The sequence below is a fragment of the Camelina sativa genome, chromosome 20 (assembly GCF_030686135.1).
Source record: "Camelina sativa cultivar CO46 ecotype springtype chromosome 20, ASM3068613v1".
NCBI classification, from domain to species: Eukaryota; Viridiplantae; Streptophyta; class Magnoliopsida; order Brassicales; family Brassicaceae; genus Camelina; species Camelina sativa.
Genome location: NC_141899.1, coordinates 30,769,742 through 30,794,156, shown reverse-complemented (window position 1 = coordinate 30,794,156; position 24,415 = coordinate 30,769,742). Strand labels below are relative to the sequence as shown.

The following is a 24,415-nucleotide window of genomic DNA, read 5'->3' as shown; positions in this document are numbered from 1 at the left end:
AACAAGTTGTTTCTACGAAACACATCATACAAGCCACTAGACCCCCTAAGCATTACAAAATATCCAATATTCACATTATAGTAAACGAGTTTTTTTCAACATAAATTCCAAAATTAGTCATTGCCTTATCTTAATGGCTATATAATAAAAGCATTTGAGGAAGGGAAAGATGTGGGGCAGGAATTGGCAACCACGACATATCAACCTAAACTGAAGATAAACCAAGTAAATTTAGACTCCGATTAAACCAGAAAATCTCGGGTAAGGCTTGTTAAATGGACTTGTGGAAAAAAGCTCACGAAGGTCGCCAAGCCGACCTCGTCTCCAAACCGACCTCCTACAAATAAAAGGAAAACATACAAAGTTAAGCAAAAGAAGAAGATTTCCTTCTTAGATCTAAGGAAGGTTTACTTATCTTATAATCTAAGTATTTCATATAAATAGGGGACTTTGTTCCTATGAAGGGGATTCAATTTCTAATAGCAAAAAACCCTTGATCTTAAATTGTTCTTGAGAATAAATCTACCTTGTTCTTCAAGAGATTTTAATTCCCCTTCTGTTCTAGCTTTGAATCTAGTTTTTGAGAGAATTGAATTTTTTTCTCCCCTTAAACAAATTCATTGAGAAAATCTTTTATTCTATAATTGGTGCCGATCAAACTTGCTGCGACATTGTCTCTACTACCAACTGACAGAGTCATTGACCCAACTCTCACACAAAAAGAAAACCCAACAGAGATCCCTCCCGTATTGTGGCTAGTGAATCAAAGCCGATTTAGCAGAAGCAGAACAGGTTGCTATACGTCAATATGAAGCGCAAATCACTCGTGAAACACCGTCTAACGCCACAGCTGCACATCCAACACGACAAGTTCCAATGAGCGAGCTCCATATGGTTTTTGGTACAATGACCAAAGATCTCCTCCAGATGATTGACGATACGAAACTTTGGGATATCAGCTCTCAAATTAACCGCGCTGGCAGCTCGGCTCCTGAGATTGATAGAATGTTTGAAGAAACACAGCAAACACCTCTCACCGAGTGAATCACACGGACCAGAATCCCACACGTCAAATCAAAGCTTCCAACCTACGAAGGAGACAAAGACCCGAAGCAATTCATGATGTCTTTTATGGCCATCGTCGCCAAGGCTCACTTTTCCAACAAGCAAAAGGACATCAGATATTGCTAGCTGTTCCTCGAAAGCTTGTCCGGAAATGCACTGACTTGGTTCTCAAAACTCGAGACCAATTCTATCGATAACTTCGCTCAGTTATCAATAACTTTCACTAAGCACTAGAGGCTCTCAACTGGATGAAGATCCAGGAAGCCGACGAATTGTTACACCGGTATCTGACCAGATTCAGATAAGTCCTTTCTATGATAAATGTTTTAGAGGACGCTGTCATTGCTGCTTTCTGTAAAGGGCTCATATATAGGTCTCCGCTGCGGAAGGACTTGTCTATTCAAGAGCCTTATGATCTCGATGATGCGTTACATCAGGCTTCCAGATAAGCTATTTTCGAGGAAGAGGATGCCAAGCTAGCTGCCAAGAAAGCACCAGTACGGCCAACCACCGTCAAGGATAAAGGTCGAATGCCAAACAGGGTACAGTCCACTCAATATCCGAGGTGGATGGGCAACAGGACGCGCCTCCCAATGCGAAATATCTATACTGTGATTTTCATCGCTTCCCAGGACATTCAACAGCCGAATGCAAACATCTATTGTACATCTTGCTCGACAAATAGAAATCTGGTGAAGTGGAAGCCATTTTCCAACCAAGAGATTCTCGCGGTGCTAAGCGATAAGATGGTAGTCATCATGGGCGACTTAATGATAAACAAAGGCCACGGCACAACAATCGCGAGTATCGAAATAATGATCGATGTCACGATGATAAGCAAAAGCGTAACTATGAGAAAGATAGACGGAGCTTACCTCGACAAGAAGACGAGGTCAACCAAGTTCATGAGGAAGATCTCCCAGGTCCTCCGAAGAAGCTAACAGGACAATGACCTGAAAGAGCCATGAAAATAAGCAGACCTGACGACTGTAGCGATACGATTCAGTTTGGGCCCTTAAGAAGAGGGGAAAGCAGGTCTGCAGCATACAAGCTCTCCCATAAGATCCGCCGCACAACGATGATCCCATCATCTTTACAATGTAAGATGCTAAATGAATAAAACATCCGCACAATGATTTTTTGGTCGTTGAGGTAACAATGGGCGACTTCGACGTTGAGAGAATCCTAATCAACTGTGGAAGCATGGTAAACGTAATTTTTCTTTGCACATTGGATTAATGGGAATTTCTAAGCAGCAAATCAAGCCTGAGTCGTGGACCTTGACTGGATATGAAGGAATCATGAAGTTATTAATTGGCATTGTCAAATTACAAATCTGGGATGGATGAGTCACGAGAAAAACTAAGTTCGCAATAATCAGTGCGCCTCCGATTAATAATGCGGTCCTTGGATATACGCCATGAGAGCAATTTCATCGACCTATTACCTTTGCATCAAGTTCCCGACTACAACAGGATCTACACCCTATACGGTGACCAAAAAATTTCACGGACCTGTTATGTTATAGAGAACGCATGCCGTGTCTCCATCAGCATGGACGTGACTTGATAAAATCACCGAGTTGTCAGATCATTCAAGTTAATATCAATGATTCAGATCCTTCTTGCACGGTCAAAATTAGAGCCGAACTTGACGGCAACACCAAGGAGGAGCCAGTCGCTTTCTTGAAGACTAGATATTTGACCTTCGCCTGGTCGACCAAAGATATGGTCGGATTCGACCCCGACATCGCATGTCACAAACTCAACATCGATCTAAATTTCAAACTAATCTAGCCGATATGACGGCGATTATGGGTAGATCAGGCCAAAGCAGTACATGACAAAGTAGCACGACTCCTTAAGGCAGATATGATAATGGAGGAGCAATATCCGAATTAGTTGTTAAACCCGGTCATGGTTAAAAAATGGTAAATTGAGAGTATGCATGGATTTCACCGACCTCAATAAAGCCTTCCCTTAAGACAGCTTTTCCTTACCTCACATCGACCGCCTGGTGGAAGATAAAGCTGGGAATCAATTGTTGTCTTTCATGTATGCTTTCTCAGGGTATAATGAGATCATAATGTGTCCAGGAGATGGAGAGAAACCTGCTTTCATTACAAATAGAGGAACTTACTGCTACAAGGTCATGCCCTCCGGACTAAAAAATGCTGGAGCCACCTACCAGCGGCTGGTCATTAAAATGTTCTTCGATCTATTAGGATGGACAATGGAAGTCTACATCGATGACATGCTAGTCAAATCACTGGTAGCGAACGAACACGTCTGACATTTAAACGAATGCTTCGGCATACTTGATAAGTTTTAAATGAAATTAAATCTGACAAAGTGCACGTTCGTGGTTACCTCGCGGCTTTGAACCACAAGCATGGGATCAAAGCTAATCAGAAACAAATTACAGCTATACTGGACCTTCTGTCTCCAAACAACAAATGTGATGTGCAACGCCTAATAGGTCTGATTGCGGCTTTGAACCGATTCATCGCTCGATCAACCGATAAGTGCCTTCCATTTTATCAGCTCCTTAGAGGGAACGAGAACTTCCATTAGGATGAAAAATGCGAGGTCGCCTTTTAGGAGCTCAAGATTTACTTAACTAGTCATCATGTGCTAGCTAAACCGGAGGACGCCGATACATTATACCTCTACATCTCTTTTTCTAGTTTGGTAGTGAGCGAGGTCTTGGTCAAAGATGATCGAGGAGATCAGAAGCCGATTTTCTACACCAGCAAGGCTCTTAACAACACTGAAATCAGGTTGTTTTAGAAAATGCTCCTGGAATAATCAAATGATGTGTCCAACGATTCAGAAAGATATAGTGAACTGTTTTGCAGAAGAGCTAGTTAAATCTGTTATTGAAGAAATGGGTCATGATGTTTTTGGCTTATTGGTGGATGAATCAGCGGATGTTTCAGATAAAGAACAAATGGCAGTGGTGTTTCGTTTTGTTGATAAAAGAGGGATGGTCAAAGAAAGATTCATGAGTATTACACATGTGAGTGATACAGCTTCATCATCTTTGAAAGCTGCGATTGATTCTTTGTTTGCAAAATATGGATTGAGCATAAAAAAGGTGAGAGGACAAGGTTATGATGGGGCTAGCAATATGAGAGGTGAGTTTAACGGGCTAAGGGCATTAATTTCTAAGGAAACCCCATCAGCTTACTATGTTCATTGTTTTGCTCACCAACTCCAGTTAGTTGTTGTGGTAGTAGCAAAGAAACATTTTGATGTTGGAGATTTTTTTGATATGATTTCTTTGTTGGTAAATGTGGTGGGAGCTTCATGCCAAAGAAAAGATATGACAAGAGAGAGTTATAGGAAAAAGATTGAAGAAGGAATCAATAATGGTGAAATTAGTACTGGAACAGGGTTGAATCAAGAGGTGTCTCTTAATAGACCAGGGAATACCCGCTGGAATTTGCATTATAATACTCTATTGCGTTTGATTGAGCTATTCTCATGTATTGTCGAAGTGCTTGAATACATTGAAATTGAAGGTGCAGAAGACTTGAAAAGACGTCAAGCATGTGGTCTCCTCAAGTACTTTCATAGCTTTGATTTTGTATTTTATTTGCAAATGATGATATATCTTTTAGGACTAACGGAGAACTTGTCCATGGTGCTACAAAGAAGAGATCAAGATATTTTAAATGCTATGGATTTGGTAAGCTCAACTAAAAGACAGCTTCAAAAGTTTAGAGATGATGGTTGGAATTCTCTCATGAATAGAGTTTCTTCTTTTTGTGAGGAACATGATATTGAAAAGGTTGACATGGAGAAAGATTTTGTTGACTCAAGAAGACCAAGAAATAAAAAAACAGGAGTTTCAAATATGCATCACTACAAGGTCAATTGCCTATTTGCTGTTTTGGATTTGCAGCTTCAGGAGTTCAACGATCGTTTTAATGAGGTGAACACTGAATTGCTTATTTGTGCTTCTTCTTTATCTCCCATTGATTCGTTCTCTGAGTTTGACCACTCAAAGTTTATGAGGTTATCTAAGTTCTATCCAGACGATTTTACTCATGGGGAGTACATATCTCTTGAACAAGAATTAGATATCTACATTGATAATGTTCGAAATGATGAAAGATTTACTCATTTGAAGTGTCTTGGAGAACTTGCTCGTATGTTGGTGGAAACTCGAAAAAACATGTCACATCCTTTGGTGTATAGGCTGTTGAAGTTGGTTTTGATTTTGCATGTTGCTACTGCAACTGTTGAGAGATGTTTTTCAGCGATGAAGATTGTGAAGAGTCATCGACGCAATCGGATTGGAGATCAATTTTTGAATGATTGTTTAGTTTGTTTCATCGAAAAAGTTGTATTTTTATCTATTACAAATGAAACTGTGATGAAGAGATTTCAGGATATGAAAACTCGTAGAGTGGTTTTGTAAGATGTTTTTTTATTTATGTTATAAAAAAAAATTTAGTTATGTTTTGACCCCAGTAAAAATAATTCCTAGATCCGCCACTGCATGCACATACTATGTTAGAGAAGAGATTTTTCACGCGAATAATGTTGTAATGCAATTACGACACCGTGAAAAGAGAGAAAATATAATAATTAATTAATTATTTGTGAAAAATCCTGAATCACGGAAAGAAAATTTGTTAGGATATTGTATGATATGATTTGTTACAATGATATCTTTTAACTTGGGAATCAAGAATATATTTTAATCATTTAATATGTGATTTGATTGCATATATTTAAAAAGATTTACATCTATCATTTAATGATATATCTTTGTGTATATATATAGTCTTATGGCCATTGGTAATAAATAAGAAATTTTTTTCCAAATTACGTTTTCTTGACATGATATATATTAGAGCGAGGCGATCCTTGTGGATCGAGTATGACGACCGTCAAAGACGACGGTGATGAAGACAATGACAACGAAGACAATAGCACCGGCGTATTGCCGCGACGGAGAGCTCATGAGCCACTATCACTCAAGTTCAATTTAATGGTGCCCCAGATATGATGATGAAAAAAAACGACAATAGAGTCCAAGAAAATAGACATGAAGAAGGTATCGACGAACCCGACAAACAAGAACACGACTTGAAGGAATCCTTGTGTCACACACAACTCTTGTGCTGTGATATCGACAAACCAGATTACGACAAGAAAAACCGAGATGACTCAACGGTGGAGTATAACACCGTGATGAATACCGAAACCGAGATGTGACGATAATGACATGATCAAGTTCAAGTTAGGTATTTGCAAGCGGCACCCTCCAACTTGAAGGAGGTTATTAGGATATTGTAGGATATGATTTGGTACAATCATATCTTTTAATTTGGGAATCAAGAAGATATCTTAATCACTTAATATGTGATTTGATTGCATATATTTAAAAAGATTTACATATATCATTTAAGGATATATTTCTGTGCATATATAGAGTCTTATGGCCATTGGTAATAAATACGAAATTTTTTTCCAAATTATGTTTTTTGGAAAAAATTATTGGCCAAAAAAGTGGTTATTAAAATCATGGAAGTGGATATAGTCGAGGTCAAGAACTTATATTTTCAATAGATATAGGAAGACAAAGATGATAAATAAACAAGAGAATGAAAACAACTATTATGTTGATTATATGTTCTAAATAAGATCGAAGGAGTGATCTGTTGACGTGTTTTGTAGTTGAGGTTTGGTTTTTTGTTCCTTTCATGCATTTTAATTTATTTCTAAGAGATTGATTACGTACAAGTTTCTTGGCATTTTTGTTTTTGGTTTTAAGTTGTTACTATTAGTTGCCTTATTTATTTGATGCAAAAGGAGATTAATTTTCTGCCCAAGAACACAAATCACACAAAATCGTAAGCATGGTAGATCCGAGCTGGCACTCTGCTCCAAGGCGGAAGATGCCATTTTTTATGAAGCGATAATCTTATGAGAAAAAGCAGTCTTTGATTTCTCATTGTCTAATTCACGCCTCAACTTTCATTAATTTGGTGCTCACGAGCGCAAGCTTTTCTCGAAAAGGTGGAACGTAAACATCGCCTGGAAAAGAAGGAGCAATTAACAATATGGAAAGTCAGAAGCAAATTCAAAGGCTGGAAGCATAGTTTCATGCTCGAAAGCATACATCTCACAAGACTAAAAAAAATAAAGAAGAAACACCTTTCGCTATCACAATCATGTTGAAAGAAACAGAGGAACATAGAAGGAGGAAAGACTGATTCTTTTATTATCTCAATCGATAGTTGCTATTACAATGATTTGTTCCTTTATATAGAAGGACACAAGGGATACAAAGGTTTTAACCTAAGTTCTAGGCTATTCTAATCATTGTCACGTGGCGTCATTGTCGTCGTAGGATTGAAGAGCAGCAAAATGATTCTTGGTTGTTATAGCCGTACTCTCTGCAGATATTGTCGTATTTGCTAACATCCTTTCTTTGTCTTGTATTGTAGGTAGTCATTGAGGACATTGCTTGATTTGTGGTAATGTATTGGGCCGTGGTCCCATTAGGCCTTTTTGCAAAGCCATGTCGTTTTGGACTTTGGGCTTCACACTCCCCCCCCCCCCCCCCGCAAACTTGGAGTATGTGGCACGCCAACGCCAAGTTTGAGTCGTAGAATCTCGAAGGGTCTTTGTGGAAGAGACTTGGTGAATATATTGGCTAGTTGATAATCAGCAGGGATATGATTCACGATGAGATTTCCAAAAGCTACCTGTCCACAGACATAATGGTAATTTGTGGCAAAGTGTTTGGTACGAGCATGAAAGATTGGATTTGCTGTGAGGTATACTGCAGAGAGGTTGTCGCAGAAGAGTTATGGTGTTGCAGGCTGTTGAATCCCGAGATCTTGAAGCAGATTTACCAGCCATGTAATTTTAGAGGCAGTTTTGGACATTGCCCTGTATTCAGCTTCAGTAGAGCTTTTGGAGACTGTGTCCTGCTTTCGAGATGACCAGGAGATCATATTTCGACCAAGAAAAGTGCAGAATCCGCCAGTTGAGCGGCTAGATTTCTGACAGCCAGCATAATCACTATCACTATACGCCGTAAGCTTGTAATCAGTGTTCTTGTCAAAGGTGATACTCATAGTAGTGGTTCCTTTGATGTACCTAAGGATCCGTTTGAGAAGGTTGAAGTCGGATACAATAGGCTCATGCATCTTTTGGCAGACATAGTTGACAGAAAACTGTAGATCCGGTCTCGTCAATGTAAGATATTGCAGATGTTCAGCCAAGCTACGAAAGTATTTTGGATTGGCAAACAGAGCAGATTGTTGTTGCTTCCTGTTGAGTTGTTGAGGAAGAGGTGTTGCAACAGATGCACAACTGGGCATTCCAGCTGTAGCTAGTAAGTCTTCTGCATATTTTTGTTGTGACAAGAACATTCCAGTCTCATTGTATTGGATCTGAATCCGAGGAAGTAATGAAGCTTACCGAGATCCTTCATTCGAAATTATGTGTTTAGTTGTGAAAGGAGATCATTGAGCAGTTCGGAGGAGTTCCCTGTGATAGCCATGTCATCAACGTAAAGCAAGAGCGTGATGACATTGTTACCTTTGTAGCAAACGAAGAGTGATGGATCTCTCAGACTGCAAGTGAATCCAAAATCGAGCAGGAAGTTGTTGAACTTATCAAACCAAGCCCTCGGTGATTTTTTAAGGCCGTAGAGGGACTTGTGCAAGAGACAAACATGGTCTGGATATCTTTCATCAACAAATCCTGCTTGTTGCTACATGTAGACGGTCTCCGTGAGATCACCGTGCAAGAAGGCGTTCTTTACGTCCATCTGTTTTACTTCCCAGTTCATCATTGTGGCAAAATGAAGAACAGCTCGTACTGTTGCAGTCCTAACCACTGGACTATACGTTTCAAGGTAGTCGATACCTTTTTCCTGCTTGAATCCTTGAGCTACGAGCCTGGCTTTGTACTTGTCCAGCGTGCCATCTGCGTTTAATTTGACTCTAAAAACCCATTTTGATCCAAGAACATGCATATGAGGAGTGTGAGGAACTAATGAGAAGGTATTCGCTTCTTTGCAATTTCCCATTTCCTCATTCATTGCTCATGTCCAGTTTGGATCCTTTAATGCTTCAGTCATTGTTTCATGTTTGGGGTAGGAGACTTTCTTCGTAAGGAGAGCATATCTCGGATTTGGTTTAGAGATTCCAGCTTTGGAGCGAGTATTCATTGGATGGATTGAAGCTGACACAAAAGGGGCATTGTTCTCTGCATTTTCTACTGAATTTTGCACAGTTGGAGCTGATTATTGAGAGCTGTTGCCTATAGGAACAAGATCTAAGCTTGTCGTACACCCAAAACTCTCATCATCAGTCCAATGTGGTAATTCAGTTGGAGCTTCTGTTGCTATGCTTGTTACATCTGCATCAGTGTTGCTGATAGTGATCTCGTTGTCTGAAATAGGTGGAATTTCAGGAACTTGGTCGACAGCTTTGACGGTTTCAGGAGCTTGATCGACAGCTTCAACAAAGTCACTTAAGACAGGATCTGGCACTGTGGGAGCAGACACTGACGCTTCTACTTGATCACTGATCATAGAGGCAGATGAGAATTGTTTTAGCCAAGCTGTGTACAGAGGAGTAGGCGCTGACTGCTGCAGATATTTGTAAGTGTTCCTAAACGGAAAGGTTGTTTCATCAAACACAACATGACAACTGAGATAAACTCGCCCAGTTGGAGGATAAAAGCAGCGATACCCTTTAGATTTTTCAGTGTAGCCAAGAAAGATACACTTGATGGATCGAGTATCAAACTTGGTTTGAGCATACGACCTTAGAACTGGGAAGCATGCACAGCCAAAGGTTCGTAAGGCAGAGTACTCTGGTGGTTTGCCAAAGAGTGCCTCATATGGACTTGTATTGCTGTTGAGACTGCTATGTGGTAGAAGATTGCAGAGAAAGTTAGAAGTAAAGAAGGCTTCCACCCAATAGCTTTGTGGAGTGGCGCTTTGAAACATCAATGTTAATGCCGTTTCTGTTAACTGTCGATGTTTTCTCTCTGCAATGCCGTTTTGTTGAGGTGTGTGAGGACATGATATGAAATGTTGAATACCATTGTTTTGCAGATGTGTAAGAAATCGTTGGCTTATGAACTCTCCACCACCATCAGACTGAAATGTGCCAATTTTTGTTTGCAATAAATTTTCAACCAGAAGCTGATACTTGATGAAGATAGAGCAAAAATCAGATTTTCTCCTTAAAGGGTAAAGCCAACAATATCTTGAATAATTGTCAATAAACACTGCATAAATTTTGAATCCTTGAACAGAAGAAACAGGAGAGGGACCCCAGAGATCACAATGCACTCTCTCTAGAGGTCTTGAAGCAATAAAAGTGGAAGAACTAAATGGCAATCTTGAACTCTTCCCAAGCTGACATGATTCACACACCTTGCTGGTACTTTTATTGATTTGAATTGCCTTATTTGCAGATAAAAACTGTTGATTAGGATGTCCTAGGCTTTGATGCCAAACTTCATCACTTGTTTTGATTTGTCTTGTTGAGTAATGCATCTGAAACTTCGGATCATCCAGCTTGTAAAGCCCATTATTTTCCTTTCCCTTTGTCAGAACTTTGAGTGATGCTTTGTCCTTAATAACAACATCAAGATCATCAAATGTGACAGCACATGGATAGTCTTTGGTCAACTTCAAAACTGATAGTAATGATTTTGCTATTTCAGGACAAACAAGCACGTCTTTAAGAGGGATGTTACCTGACGTTGAAGGGAGATTAGCGGAGCCGACATGAGTGATGGGAAGGAAATTTCCATCACTTGCCATCACCATATCACTGCCATGATATGGTTGAGCTTGCTGAAGTCATTGGGTGGAGCTAGTGATGTGTGCAGTAGCGGCTGAATCAGGGTACCAACTGTTGACTTCGGTTACATCAGTGATGTGTAAGGCCGAGAAAGCAGCAGCACTGATTGCAGGTTGAGGTGGTTGTTGATATTCTTCATCAAATTGAAACCAACACTCAAAGGCATTATGACCTCGTTTGCCACAGATCTGACACACTGATTTTTTAGTAGAGTTGGCAGATGGTCTAGATGAAGTGGTAGACGAGAATTGTTGCTGGAATCCTCGGCCACGAGTTGAGTAAGATCCTCTGCCTCTGCCTATGTTTCCACGACCACGGTGTTGATATCCTGAAGACCTTGACGTGTGAAACGTTAGGTGTGGTGAGACATCGGTGGGAGCAGAGTAACCCTGGATTATGTAGTCATATCGGGTGAGACGAGATATCACGTTATCATAGGTGGGAGCAGGGGATCGATACATTGAATCCTCGATGACAGTGATTATAGGTTCATACTCACGGCTTAAACCTCTTAAAGCAGCAAAGATTTTCATTTTCTCACTAACCGGGTCTCCTATAGATGCTAGCTAATCACAAATATCCTTGATTCCTCTAAGATAATTAGACATGCTTTTATCTAATTTCTCAGCATTTTGAAGACGACGTTGTAACTCAAAAAGCCTAGAGGAGGATGTTCGGTTGAAGTGAGAGATTAGAGTGTCCCATACCTCTTGAGCAGTTGCAGAACCGATTACCAGTCGCAGAACATTCTCGGTCATGGAACCTAGCAGCAATGCCTTCACAACTTGGTCAGATCTGGACCAGCTCTCAAAATCTGGGTTGAGTATGTCTTCAACTTTGCCATCGTTGTTGTTGCGGATGGGAATCTTCTCACTTGGTAGTTTGGCAGCACTGTTGACGAAGCCGAGGAGAGATTGAGTGCGCAAGAAAGATTCAAACTATGACTTCCAGATGAAGTAGTTTTGCTCAGTGAACTTTATAGTGACACTGTTTGAAATGTGTAGAGAGGGAGAAGAATAGGGTTCCATGGTTTTGTCCATGGCTCTGATACCATGTAGAAAGAAACAGAGGAACAGAGAAGGAGGAAAGATTGATTCTTTTATTATCTCAATCGATAGTTGTTGTTACCATGATTTGTTCCTTTATATAGAAGGACATAAGGGATACAAAGGTTTTAACCTAAGTTCTAGGCTCTTCTAATCATTGTCACGTGGCGTCATTGTCGTCGTAGGATTGAAGAACAGCAAAACGATTCTTGGTTGTTATGGCCGTACTCTCTGCAGATATTGTCCTATTTGCTAACATCCTTTCTTTGTCTTGTATTGCAGGTAGCCGTTGAGGACGTTGCTTGATTTGTGGTAATGTATTGGGTCGTGGTCCCAATAGGCCTTTTTGCTAAGCCATGTCGTTTTGGACTTTGGTCTTCAAATCAAACATATTAATGATAATAAAAACCTTGAGAAGATGAGAGTAAGCATATATTACGATTCCATTAATTGATCGGCAATAACAATACAGGGTGATTCACTAAATAGCAATATAGGGTGTTTGACTATAAAGAAAGGTCTTACCTTCGAACCTACAATTTTGGCTAGTAGACTTAGAATTTGCATAGGATCTTCAGATATCGCCAAGCAAGAGGCACTAAAAGGCCTATCACGGAAGGTCTGGGATCGTCGAAAGGAGGATCTCTAAATGTTTCAACCTGCGAACTTTCTGCTCGAGCACGATCTGCTCGCAAAATTACTTTTGGAGGATTCTCGCTCGAACCCCATCGGTCGTCGAGTCTCGCCATCATTCCCCATTCCTGCTTAAAAGAGGGAACGAGGGTGAGGCTAGCAATCTTGGTGCTGTTAAGAGGTAGAAGTCGACAAACTTCCGCTATGACAACCAAAGTACTCCCTTACCTGACGACGCTGAATCATGATGTTGTTTCCTCCTCGAAATCCTGCAACAAACAATTATATTGTCTCAGAAATTTCTCATAAGACTTATAGTTCTACTTCTACCTAGTTATACCAGTATTATAGACACACTAATTGTACCTAGCTCTACTAGTTTCACTTAAATCCCAAAAATTCAATTCCAAATGACAAACATATCTCCAAAGAGAAATTCCAAACCCTACTTACTCTTCTGCTTGTACTCCTTCTCGAGTTGGTTCCCGAACTCGAACTTCAATTCCCTCCTCATTATCTTCTTCTTCTTCTCATTCTTCTTGATCTTCTTCTTCTTCTCGATAACTTGATTTCGGAGATAGAGATCCCTCATTATCTCCTTCTTCTTCTTCCAAAATAGTTGGTTCTGAAACCCTTTCTTTTCCTTCTTCTTTTCTCACCTTGTTTTCACCATCTTCCTTATCGACTGATCTCTTGATTGAAACTCTCAACCTAGTTCTACCTAGTTTCACGAATTGATGGACTTAGAGAAGAAAACCGCGTTCAATGTTTTTTGACTAAATATACACTTTTCAAATCACAATATACTCGATATAGCGTGAGCAGAAATGTTTGAATTCATGGAGAGGCCCTAACTTGTGCGATAAATCTCATAGGGTGGATTGACAAGCAGATACGCACCAAATATTGACAATTGAAACCATAGGACATCGATGATACAAAAAGGACTACAAGTCTGGTTTGCTAATTGAAGCTAGAACCTAATTTTGAGTTTTTTCCAATCTATGTTTTGATAAATTTATCTCATTCATCTTTTCATATCATTTTCAAAAACAGCATATGTAAAACGGTATTTTTTAATATAATTTTAACATTTGATTTAGAAAAAAAAACGGTTCAGATTTTGAGTTTTTTTAGTAACTTAGATTAAGCGTTCGATTTTTACTTTTATTTTTTCGTCTTTGTATTTTTAGGGATTCTCTTGTGGGTAGATCCGATTAGAGTATGGGCGGATGGATAAAACTCAGGTTTTCTCTGATTTCCGTAGGGAAAAGGGTAAAACACTTAAAAAGAAAATCAAAACTGAATGGGGAGTTTTGAAATTTTTGTTTCAGTTTTAGGGACTTTTCATATGAAAATTCACTGAGAGAAGCACGAGGTTGGATTGTCCGTACCCGTACCCGTGCCCGTGCAAGTACATGACTCATACCACTAATCCCTTCGAGAAGATTTTGAAAATGCTTTTGTCTAACTAATAAATTGAACCGCATGTCATATACTCCTGGTAATGAAAACAGATAATGATTATGAAGCTTACATTTTTTTAACATCAAGACAAAGACATCACACTGGCGTATGATTATTATCCAGCTTAATTTTTATAAACATGCTGACAAAAACAAGAGAAAATCCGAAGTTAAAAAAAAAAAGAAAAAAACACGAAAGCTTGTATTGTATCACACAAACTAAAAAAGCCAAAGAGCTTTGTCTTGTCCTAATTAAGGAGAGAGCTTTCTACTCCGTAGATTTCTTCATTTTCTTCCCCTTCTCCATCTTCTTAGCCTTCTCCATCTTCTCCATGAGAATACTAATATAAAGTATAAAAAAAACAAAATTAATGAGACAGGTTATAATTATGCAAGAGTAGTTCCTGGAAACGAAAAAAAAAAAAAAAATCAAGAAGCAAGAACAAGATTTACGTACATGGATTATCACAGCCGGTACGCCTTCTTTTACGGTCATTTGGCGGGACAACATGCTCAACTTTTATATTCCATAAAGTGGCGATCTAGGAATTATTTTTACTGAGGTCAAAACATAACTAAAATTTTTTTTATAACATAAATAAAAAAAACATCTTACAAAACCACTCTACGAGTTTTCATATCCTGAAATATCTTCATCACAGTTTCATTTGTAATAGATAAAAATACATCTTTTTCGATGAAACAAACTAAACAATCATTCAAAAATTGATCTCCAATCCGATTGCGTCAATGACTCTTCATAATCTTCATCGCTGAAAAACATCTCTCAATAGTTGCAGTAGCAACAGGCAAATCAAAACCAACTTCAACAGCCTATACACCAAAGGATGTGACATGTTTTTTCGAGTTTCCACCAACATACGAGCAAGTTCTCCAAGAGACTTCAAATGAGTAAATCTTTCACCATTTCGAACATTATCAATGTAGATATCTAATTCTTGTTCAAGAGATATGTACTTCCCACGAGTAAAATCGTCTGGATAGAACTTAGATAACCTCATCAACTTTGAGTGGTCAAACTCAGAGAACGAATCAATGTTAGAGAATAAAGAAGAAGCACAAATAAGCAATTCAGTGTTCACCTCATTAAAATGATCGTTGAACTCCTGAAGCTGCAAATCCAAAACAGCAAATAGGCAATTGACCTTGTAGTGATGCATATTTGAAACTCCTGTTTTTTTTCTTGGTCTTCTTAAGTCAACAAAATATTTCTCCATGTCAACCTTTTCAATATCATGTTCCTCACAAAAAGAAGAAACTCTATTCATGAGAGAATTCCAAATCCATAGCATTTAAACTCTAAACTTCTGAAGCTGTCATTTAGTTGAGTTTACCAAATCCATAGCATTTAAAATATCTTGATCTCTTCTTTGTAGCGCCATGGACAAGTTCTCCGTTAGTCCTAAAAGATATATCATCATTTGCAAATAAAATACAAAATCAAAGCTATGAAAGTACTTGAGGAGACCACATGCTTGACGTCTTTTCAAGTCTTCTGCACCTTCAATCTCAATGTATTCAAGCACTTCGACAATACATGAGAATAGCTCAATCAAATACAATAGAGTATTATAATGCAAATTCCAGCGGGTATTCCCTGGTCTATTAAGAGACACCTCTTAATTCAACCCTGTTCCAGTACTAATTTCACCATTATTGATTCCTTCTTCAATCTTTTTCCTATAACTCTCTCTTGTCATATCTTGTCTTTGGCATGAAGCTCCCACCACATTTACCAACAAAGAAATCATATCAAAAAAATCTCCAACATCAAAATGTTTCTTTGCTACTCCCACAACAACTAACTGGAGTTAGTGAGCAAAACAATGAACATAGTAAGCTGATGGGGTTTCCTTAGAAATTAATGCCCTTAGCCCGTTAAACACACCTCTCATATTGCTAGCTCCATCATAACCTTGTCCTCTCACCTTTTTTATGCTCAATCCATATTTTGCAAACAAAGAATCAATCGCAGCTTTCAAAGATGATGAAGCTGTATCACTCACATGCGTAATACTCATGAATCTTTCTTTGACCATCCCTCTTTTATCAACAAAACGAAACACCACTGCCATTTGTTATTTATCTGAAACATCCGCTGATTCATCCACCAATAAGCCAAAAACATCATGACCCATTTCTTCAATAATAGATTTAACTAGCTCTTCTGCAAAAAACAGTTCACTATATCTTTCTGAATCGTTGGACACATCATTTGATTATTCCAGGAGCATTTTCTAAAACAACCTTACTCACATCTTCATTTTGTTCAGCAGTGAATTTCAAGATCTCCACAAAATTCCCTCTATTAACAGACTTTTCCGACTCATCATGACCACGAAAAGGTAGCCCTTGTCGCAACAAGTATCCAGAAACATCAATTGAAGCATTCAACCGAACTCGATACTCATTCTTCGTAATATCAGCTTGCTTTTGAAAAGCATGTTTGATAGATTGACCTTGGTTCATCAAGTTTTCACACTTCATTACTGCTTTTTTATGAAAACCACATACAGCATGCTCTGAAACTCTATAAAACTTATTCCAGTAAGTAAAACTAACAGTGCTCCATGCTTCATTTTTTCCACCCTTACCAGCATTATCTCTGAACAAATAACAACATAGACAAAAAGCTGCTTCTTTCTTCACACTATACTCTAACCAGTTTTGAAACATATCAAACCAAGCGACGTTAAAACGCCTCATTACACCTCCTATGTCTTTTTGTTCAAAATTATGACCTCGGGGTTGGCAAGGACCTCTAACCAAATATTTTCGAATTACCTCATCTCTTTGATTTGGATGATAATCTTCTATTCTTTTTCGGTCAGCAGGATCCCATGGCAGATCATCTAAATTACTGCAAGATGGAGATAGATCTTTCCTTTTCAAAATCTTTCTCATTGTTTCCTGCATTTTCCAGAAATCAAAACAATTGTGCAAAGAATAAATTTCTAATAATTTAAAACTTTAAATCAAAACTAGTTAAGCTAATAAGGTATCAAACGCAATGGCTTTTGTAGAAGTGCTAGAATCTACGTTTGCTTACTTGTCTTAGAACCAAAACAAAGAAAAGACATAAACAATAATTAACAGTTCATGTTCTTTGTAAAAACCACATATTTCATAGCAATGGCAAATATTAGATACTAATTCAGTAATTCTGATTGGGAAAATTAGTATGTTTTACGAATTTATCCAATTTTCAACATAGATATATAAATATATAATTATATGAAATATATTTTTAGAACAATATCAAAGAAACAAAAGTTTGATCTGAAAATTTGACTTACTTGAATAGTTGAATGAAGATGACGATGTCGATTGTCGACGACGATGATGAATAGAAGTTGAAGGAAGGTAAAAGAAGAAATAAAACTGCTCACGTAATTTTGTGTTATTAGGTTAGAGTTGATTAATTGTTTTGGGAGAATATTAATGGGCCACTAAACATTATATCCACTAAATATATTTTTTTTTTTCTTTTTTTTGTGACTTGTATAAGCAGCAATACAAAAACTAATAGTATATGTATTATTAAAAAAAAAAAAATTCAAACTAATGAGGAGTCAATTGACCCCATACCTTTCTATGTGGATCCGCCTATGATTCCATCCTTTTCCGTTACGTTCACTTAGTTCCAGCGCCTTCTCTACACATCCTTTTCCCGTAAGAGAAACAAGAGCACCTATGTAACTTTCAAGTCTTTAGTTAGAATTAAATAACTTGAAAGAGAGAGAGAGAGAGAGCTGGGAATTATATTCACAAATTGGGTGGGGGATAAGAAGGCAGAAACAACCTTTCGCGAGCAAGGATTCGGTCGACAAAATCAGCTGTGCGAAAAACAGTAACACTGGCGACCTCTCCACATGAAGATAAATGTTCACACAACCCGATCTTCAAATCAATATTACGCACCGAAGAAGGTAAATCATCTACCTTAACAATTAGCCTAATAAACAAGGAGAGAATATTATTATTATTATAAATAGCATTGCAAGATACTAAAAGCATTGCAGGAGATGATATAAATCAACTTACGAGCGTACATCTCGATCGAAGAGGTGGTTGTTTGATCCGGCAGGTTCATTCTGCTGGGGTAGTAGGGTACAGGCTTAACAACTAGAGTCCATCCTCCCAGGTCACTTCCACTAAGTTTCAATGCCTTGTCTCTCGCACCTTCTCCCCAAAAACTAATGAAGAGAGGACTCTTGAGGATACCTTTATCAAAGTCTCTGGGAACAGCGATACGCGCGATCTTTCCGCATGAAGCGAATTGCTTTCTCAACGCGAGCATGAGAGGATACTGATGAACCCTAGTGTCATATTATTAGCTCATATATATCATAGTTTATAAATGTAGATTAGGATGGTTAAGTCTCCTTTAGATTATCCTTCTAGTATACTAATTGTACAATATATATACTCTTGTATCATAATATGATTCATTAATGAGAAAATATCTTTTTACCAAAGTTAACATGGTATCAGAGCAAAATTAATTTCTCATTCTTTTTTCCACATAACAAACTTTTTCAAACACCATTGATGACGATTCTGAGCTTCGTCTTCGTTCTCATCTTTGATTCGAGCTGATTCTTTCTCGATTGAGCTTTGTTTCTCTCTTTGTTTTATCTTGAATTGATCTTCTTGAACTCCGATTTGGTTTCCTTTGTTTTCTGATGAGTGCTTCAAATCTTCAGATCTTTTCATCTTTTGTTGCGAATCTTATTGCGATTGTGTTGATTCTGTGCTCTTCTTTGATTACCCGAGTCCTTTTGGGGTTAATCGCTTTTCTCTTGGTTGATTGAGCTTGGGTTGTTGCTTCTTATCGCACAATCTTGTTTCAAATTTGAATCATGACTCCTTCATTTACAAATTCAGTGCCGACGAATCTGACGGATCAGTATGAGAATCTGTTTTTCTTGCACAGCTCAGATCATGCAGGGATGAGCATCGTATCCGATCATCTAACGTCTGGAGCTGATTTCTACTCTTGGCAAAAGTCATTTCGAGTAGCTCTTAATGTTAGGAATAAACTTGGTTTCGTAGATGGAACGATCAAGAAACCACCTGACGATCATCGTGATTTTGGTTCTTGGTCTCGTTGCAATGACATTGTATCTACTTGGATCATTAACTCTGACGATAAAAAAATTGGAGCAAGTTTGTTGTTCGTATCTACCGCAGAGGGTATTTGGAAGAATCTAATTTCTCGATTCAAGCAAGATGATGCTCCGAGAGTTTTTGAGATAGAGCAGAAGTTAAGTTCCATTCAACAAGGATCGTTGGATGTTACTTCTTACTATACTCTCTTGGTTACCTTATGGGAAGAGTACAAAAACTATGTGGAGTTGCCAGTTTGTACTTGTGGAAAATGTGAGTGCAATGCAGCTTCTTTGTGGGAAAAGCTTCAGGAACGAAGTCAAGCTTCAGTTTGTACTTGATGGGACTAAATGCATCATATGAGTCTACTCGGCGACATATCCTGATGTTGAAGCCAATTCCAAGTATTGAAGAAGCTTTTAATATGGTCACTTCGGATGAAAGGCAAAAGGCCATCACACCTACATGCAATAGTATGATTTTTCAAGCTACTGCTCCCATTGAGGTTCCTCTCTCAGTTCCATCTCAGGTTTCAGCTCCTCAACAGATGTCATATACTGGATCCTATGATAATACAACATTTGCGGTTCAGAATCAAAATCATTATCGACCAAGAGGCCCACGACCTGTTTGTACTCATTGTGGCCAAACTGGGCATGTTATTCAGAAATGTTTTAAGCTGCATGGAGGTCAAGGAGGTAAAAAACCAACTATGCTGTCTACATAACCCAGAGGACACACATCTGTTAATCCTCGTCCTGTGACGCATGCTGTGGCAAATGTCATGATCGAGACAACTCCCATGCCATCTACGAATGTTGCGGTTAATCTTGATGTCAGCATGATGAGTAGTGATTAGATTACTTCTTTGATTCAGCAACTTAGTGCTCAAGTTAAGCTTTCAGAGACTCCAGCTTCATCTTCACAGGCTTCGTCTATTACAGAGCATGGTGCCATGGCAATTCAATCATCTTCTGGTATCAATTCTTTTCCAACTGTTTTCCTTCTACTTCACTAAGATTTGAAAATAATCGATTTACCTTTCAACATCAATGTCTTTCTTTTTTGTCTAAAACCATTCCTCATGGTAGTTGGATTATTGACACTGGTGCCACTAGTCATGTGTGCTCTGATTTTTTGAACTTTTTTTAATGACACAGTGACAGTTTCTGGAGTTATAGTCTCTTTACCGAATGAAGCTAGAGTGGATATCACACAATGTGGCTGTAATGACCCTCACCAAGAGTAGAAATTTTAAACAAAAAGGTCGAGGAAATGGGACGGAAAAGACCTAAGAAAGAAGAAGAAGGGAAATAAAGGTGAATGGCCCAAGGAAGTCCGGAGAAATATTTGTGAGTCGAAGAATGGCCGAGCCAAGACCGAAGTACCGGACGCACGGTCGAGACCCTAAATATTTACCAAGATAGGTGGTCAAGAAAACTGGTCGAGAAGACTTATCGAGAGAGTCGAGAAAACTCGTCGAGGAAATCCGCCGAGTACTCGAGAAAATTGTCGAGACTCGAGGGAGTTGCCGAGTACTCGAGAAAATTGTCGAGACTCGAGGGAGTTGCCGAGTACTCGAGAAAATTGTCGAGACTCGAGGGAGATGCCGAGTACCCGAGAAAATTGTCGAGAGCTCGAGGGAATCTGCCGATGACTCGAGAAAGTGTCGAGATATCCAAGACGTATAGTCGAAGTTGCCCGAGACGTATCGCTGAGGCGTACGGTCCGAATTGCCCGAGAGACTGCCGAACGTACCGAGCAGAACGTCCGAACGGTCGAGAAAATAATCTGACTAAGTCGAGAATTGCCGGAGAGAAGGTCGAAGATACCGGACGAAGGAATCAATATTTTTGGGAAATTATTATTTCCTTAGAAATATTGACCAATAAAAATTGAGGAAAGTGGAGAATTAAAATAATCAAGAAAGAATTAGTGGGGGAATTAAAAATTTAAGGTGATTAAGAGGAGATAGTGGGGAATTAGCTTAATCAAGGAGATTAAGGGGAGATGGCGAAATCCTATTGGCTAAAAGCTAATCCTAAAGCACCATTAAGCAACATGCACTAATAAGGAGGGATTACATGCACTAATGGAAGGAAGAAAATGGATTAAGTGGTGAGCTACTATTGGTGGAGGAGCTACATGCTCGACATGCAAGGGGTGAGGACGCCATTTGTCAAAACGCACTAAGGGAAGAAGGTTCCAAAGTATGCCTATAAATATGAGGTGATCGACCTCATTTGGGGATTACTCTCCCAAATTCTCTCAAAACACTAAAGCTTTTCCGAGAGAAAGAAAGAGACAAAGAAGAGAGAGTGGTCGAGTAAGATTGAGAGAAGGACCAAGAGTAATTAAGAGGGGAACCGAAGGAGAAACGCTTGTCTCACAAAGCGGAGTTTCGGTTAGCGGTCGAAGAAAGATCGAGTGCGGGACGCCTTTGCGATCGAGAAGATCATCGAGGAAAGAACGGGTTGCGATCGACGGAGCGAGAAGCTGTTGACGCGAAGAAGGAACGGATTGTCTGATCGAGTGGTGCTGTGAAGTCCGAGTATCATTGACGGTTGCGTAAGAGGTGAGTCTGAGGTAGTGCATGTAGAGTAGTACATGTAGTTGCGGTTGATTGGGTTGCATGCGAACATGATAGGATTCATGCTAGAATCATCATGCAAAAATTGAACTAGTTGCATGCTAAATAATTGGGACTCACTCAATAATTGGTATAAGGGAAACTTTGGTACATTTTAAGTATAATCGGACTACTTAAAATTTGGTTTAAAGATTGCATGCATGATCGAACCTAGAGGATTTTGTAAGTATTATTTCTTACTTAAAATCGGTTTCATGCATGACTAAAGGAGTGAAGTATCTTGCATTTTTATTGCATAATATTGAGTGAGGATACTTGCATGCTTAATTGGATTAAGAGGATTTAAGGGAGTTAAATCAATTGGCTTTGCATGCATAATTGGGGCGTAGGATTTAAATAGTTAAATCTTAATCGGTTGCATGCATATTAGGACTTGTTGCATTTTGATGCTTAAGTCGATTATATGGTTTGCATGCATATACAATAATCCTAAGTTGCTTGATTTATTTTCTTGCTTCTTGTGTAATTATTGCATGTTCCATTCTCGCTTGATTTCTTGCATGCGTGCTTGATTAATCATTGCTTGAATTGTTGCGATGTTTTGTTTTGGCTTAGTCTCTTGAATTTGTTTCTTGATTCTTAGCTAGAGTAGTGTGTCGATAATTCTGGTTCCATAAGCGTTTGTCACGCGTGAGTTCCCGACGACCACTCACGCGGGGACACTATTACGGCTGGCTAGCTACCAGCGTAACCGCTACATGACGATGTAGCTAAGATAGTGGGCTCATTGCTGGTGACCTTTGTGGTCTCGGCATGAGGGGGATGGCATGGAACGGAACAGATTATCGAAGGGCCCTAGGAGTAAAGAGTCTAGAGTAATCAAGTGTCCCTTGTTTATGTCTAGTCATCTTTACATGTTGCATGTTGCATGTTGTTAAAGAGTCCAGGGTATTTCAAGCGATCCTTGTTGTACTCTAGACGTCTTGTTTGGTTGTTTGGTCAAGGAGTTTAGGGTAGTTCAAGAGTTCCTTGTTTATCCTAGTTGTCCTTGCGAGTCGTGTAGAGGATTTAGAGCGTCGAGTCGAGTCGCGTTGATCTAACCTCTCTTGCATGTTGATTGTTTGATTTGCTTCCGCTAAGCTTTCGTTCCGTTGCTTTGATGTTGTTTGCTAGTTGTTGTGGCTTGCTAGCTTTCTGGGATTGCTGGGGTAGTCGGTTTGGGGGAGTAGTATCCTGTTTAGGATAGAAGGGGTACCCAGACTCACTGAGTAATCTTAGATTACTCATGTCTCATTTGTTGTGGTTTTGCAGGGAAACCTAAGTGAGTCTAGAGTCGGAGCAAACGTTAGGGTACCGGATAGGGTTTTCTTGTGTTTCTTGTAAAACCCTATATTTTCTTAAAAAGAATAAGTGTAAAGTTTTCCGGCTATCTTTATATATATTACTTTAATGATTTATTTGCGATGAATTATTTTATTAAAGTGATATATATACGGTTTTCAGGAAAGCATGGCAAGTTGCGACTGATACTCGGCCTAGTCCGGGCTAACACAACGCACCAGGCTGCGAGGGTTGCAAAGCCTAAGTAACCTCGGCTGCGGGTGGGACTGTGCTAGGGAGGACCGGTCGGGAAGTCTGCAGCTTCCGTCCTCGACCGGATCACCTTGGTGCAATTCCGCAAGTGGCATCCCGTGGCTGTCCGATGACCTTAGTGGTCATAGTACGGTTCGGGGGCGTTACAGTGGCACTGTTCATTTATCACATTCACTCATATTACATGATGTTTTGCATGTTCCATCTTTCAAATTCAATCTCATTTCCATTAGTAGTCTCTTACAACATAACCGTGGCTCTGCTCATTTTTACCCTGATTCTTGCTATCTTCAGGAGTCTATTCAGGACTTGATGATTGATAAGGGTCTACTTCTTGACAACCTATACATCTTGCAACTTGAAGCATCTTCATCTGCATCTACCCACATCTCTTCAGCTACATCACTTCCGCATTTCTCTTGATCTTTGAAGGTCGATGGACATCTCTGGCATCAACGCCTTGGACATCCATCTTCTGACAAGTTAAAAGTTCTTTCTGGTACTTTGTCCTTCCCTATGTCTTCTTTAGTTGATCAGAGTCATTGTTCTGTTTGTCCTGTAGCTAAACAAAAACGTCTTCCTTTTGATTCAAAAAATCATTTGTCTTCTCACCCGTTTGATCTAGTCCACTTAGATATTTGGGGTCCCTTTTCAACAGAGTCTGTAGAAGGTTTCAAATATTTTTTAACGATAGTTGATGATTGTACCGAGCTGTTTGGGTTTAGCTACTAAGAAATAAAAGTGTAAGTTACTACTGTTTTTCTTGATTTCATCAAATATGTTCTTACACAATATAAATCGCATATTAAGGCTATCCAAACTGACAATGCTCCTGAACTAGCTTTTAATAACCTTGTTAAAGAACATGGCATGGTTCATCAGTTTTCTTGTGCTTACACTCCTCAACAGAACTCTGTTGTTAATCGCAAACATCAGCATTTACTTAATGTAGCAAGAGCCTTATTGTTTCATTCTAATGTGCCTGTAGTGTATTGGAGTGATTGCTTGCTTACTGCTGTATTTTTAATCAATAGGACTCCTT

At 39.0% G+C, this 24,415-nt stretch overlaps 2 protein-coding genes and 1 pseudogene across 2 annotated transcripts; 2 read left to right on the top strand and 1 right to left on the bottom strand.

The window, feature by feature from the left end:
* Positions 1 to 3,191: 3,191 nt before the first annotated feature.
* Positions 3,192 to 5,529, top strand: LOC109125209 (uncharacterized). Its single transcript, XM_087505275.1, has one exon. The coding sequence runs from the start codon at positions 3,781 to 3,783 to the stop codon at positions 5,488 to 5,490; it is 1,710 nt and encodes a 569-aa protein (XP_087361401.1). The 5' UTR covers positions 3,192 to 3,780; the 3' UTR covers positions 5,491 to 5,529.
* A 9,143-nt stretch (positions 5,530 to 14,672) lies between these two features.
* On the bottom strand, positions 14,673 to 16,296 carry LOC147919665 (uncharacterized; annotated as a pseudogene).
* Positions 16,297 to 18,943: 2,647 nt separating this feature from the next.
* On the top strand, positions 18,944 to 19,531 carry LOC147919664 (uncharacterized). The gene has a single exon (XM_087504045.1). The coding sequence runs from the start codon at positions 18,944 to 18,946 to the stop codon at positions 19,529 to 19,531; it is 588 nt and encodes a 195-aa protein (XP_087360171.1).
* Positions 19,532 to 24,415: the final 4,884 nt, after the last annotated feature.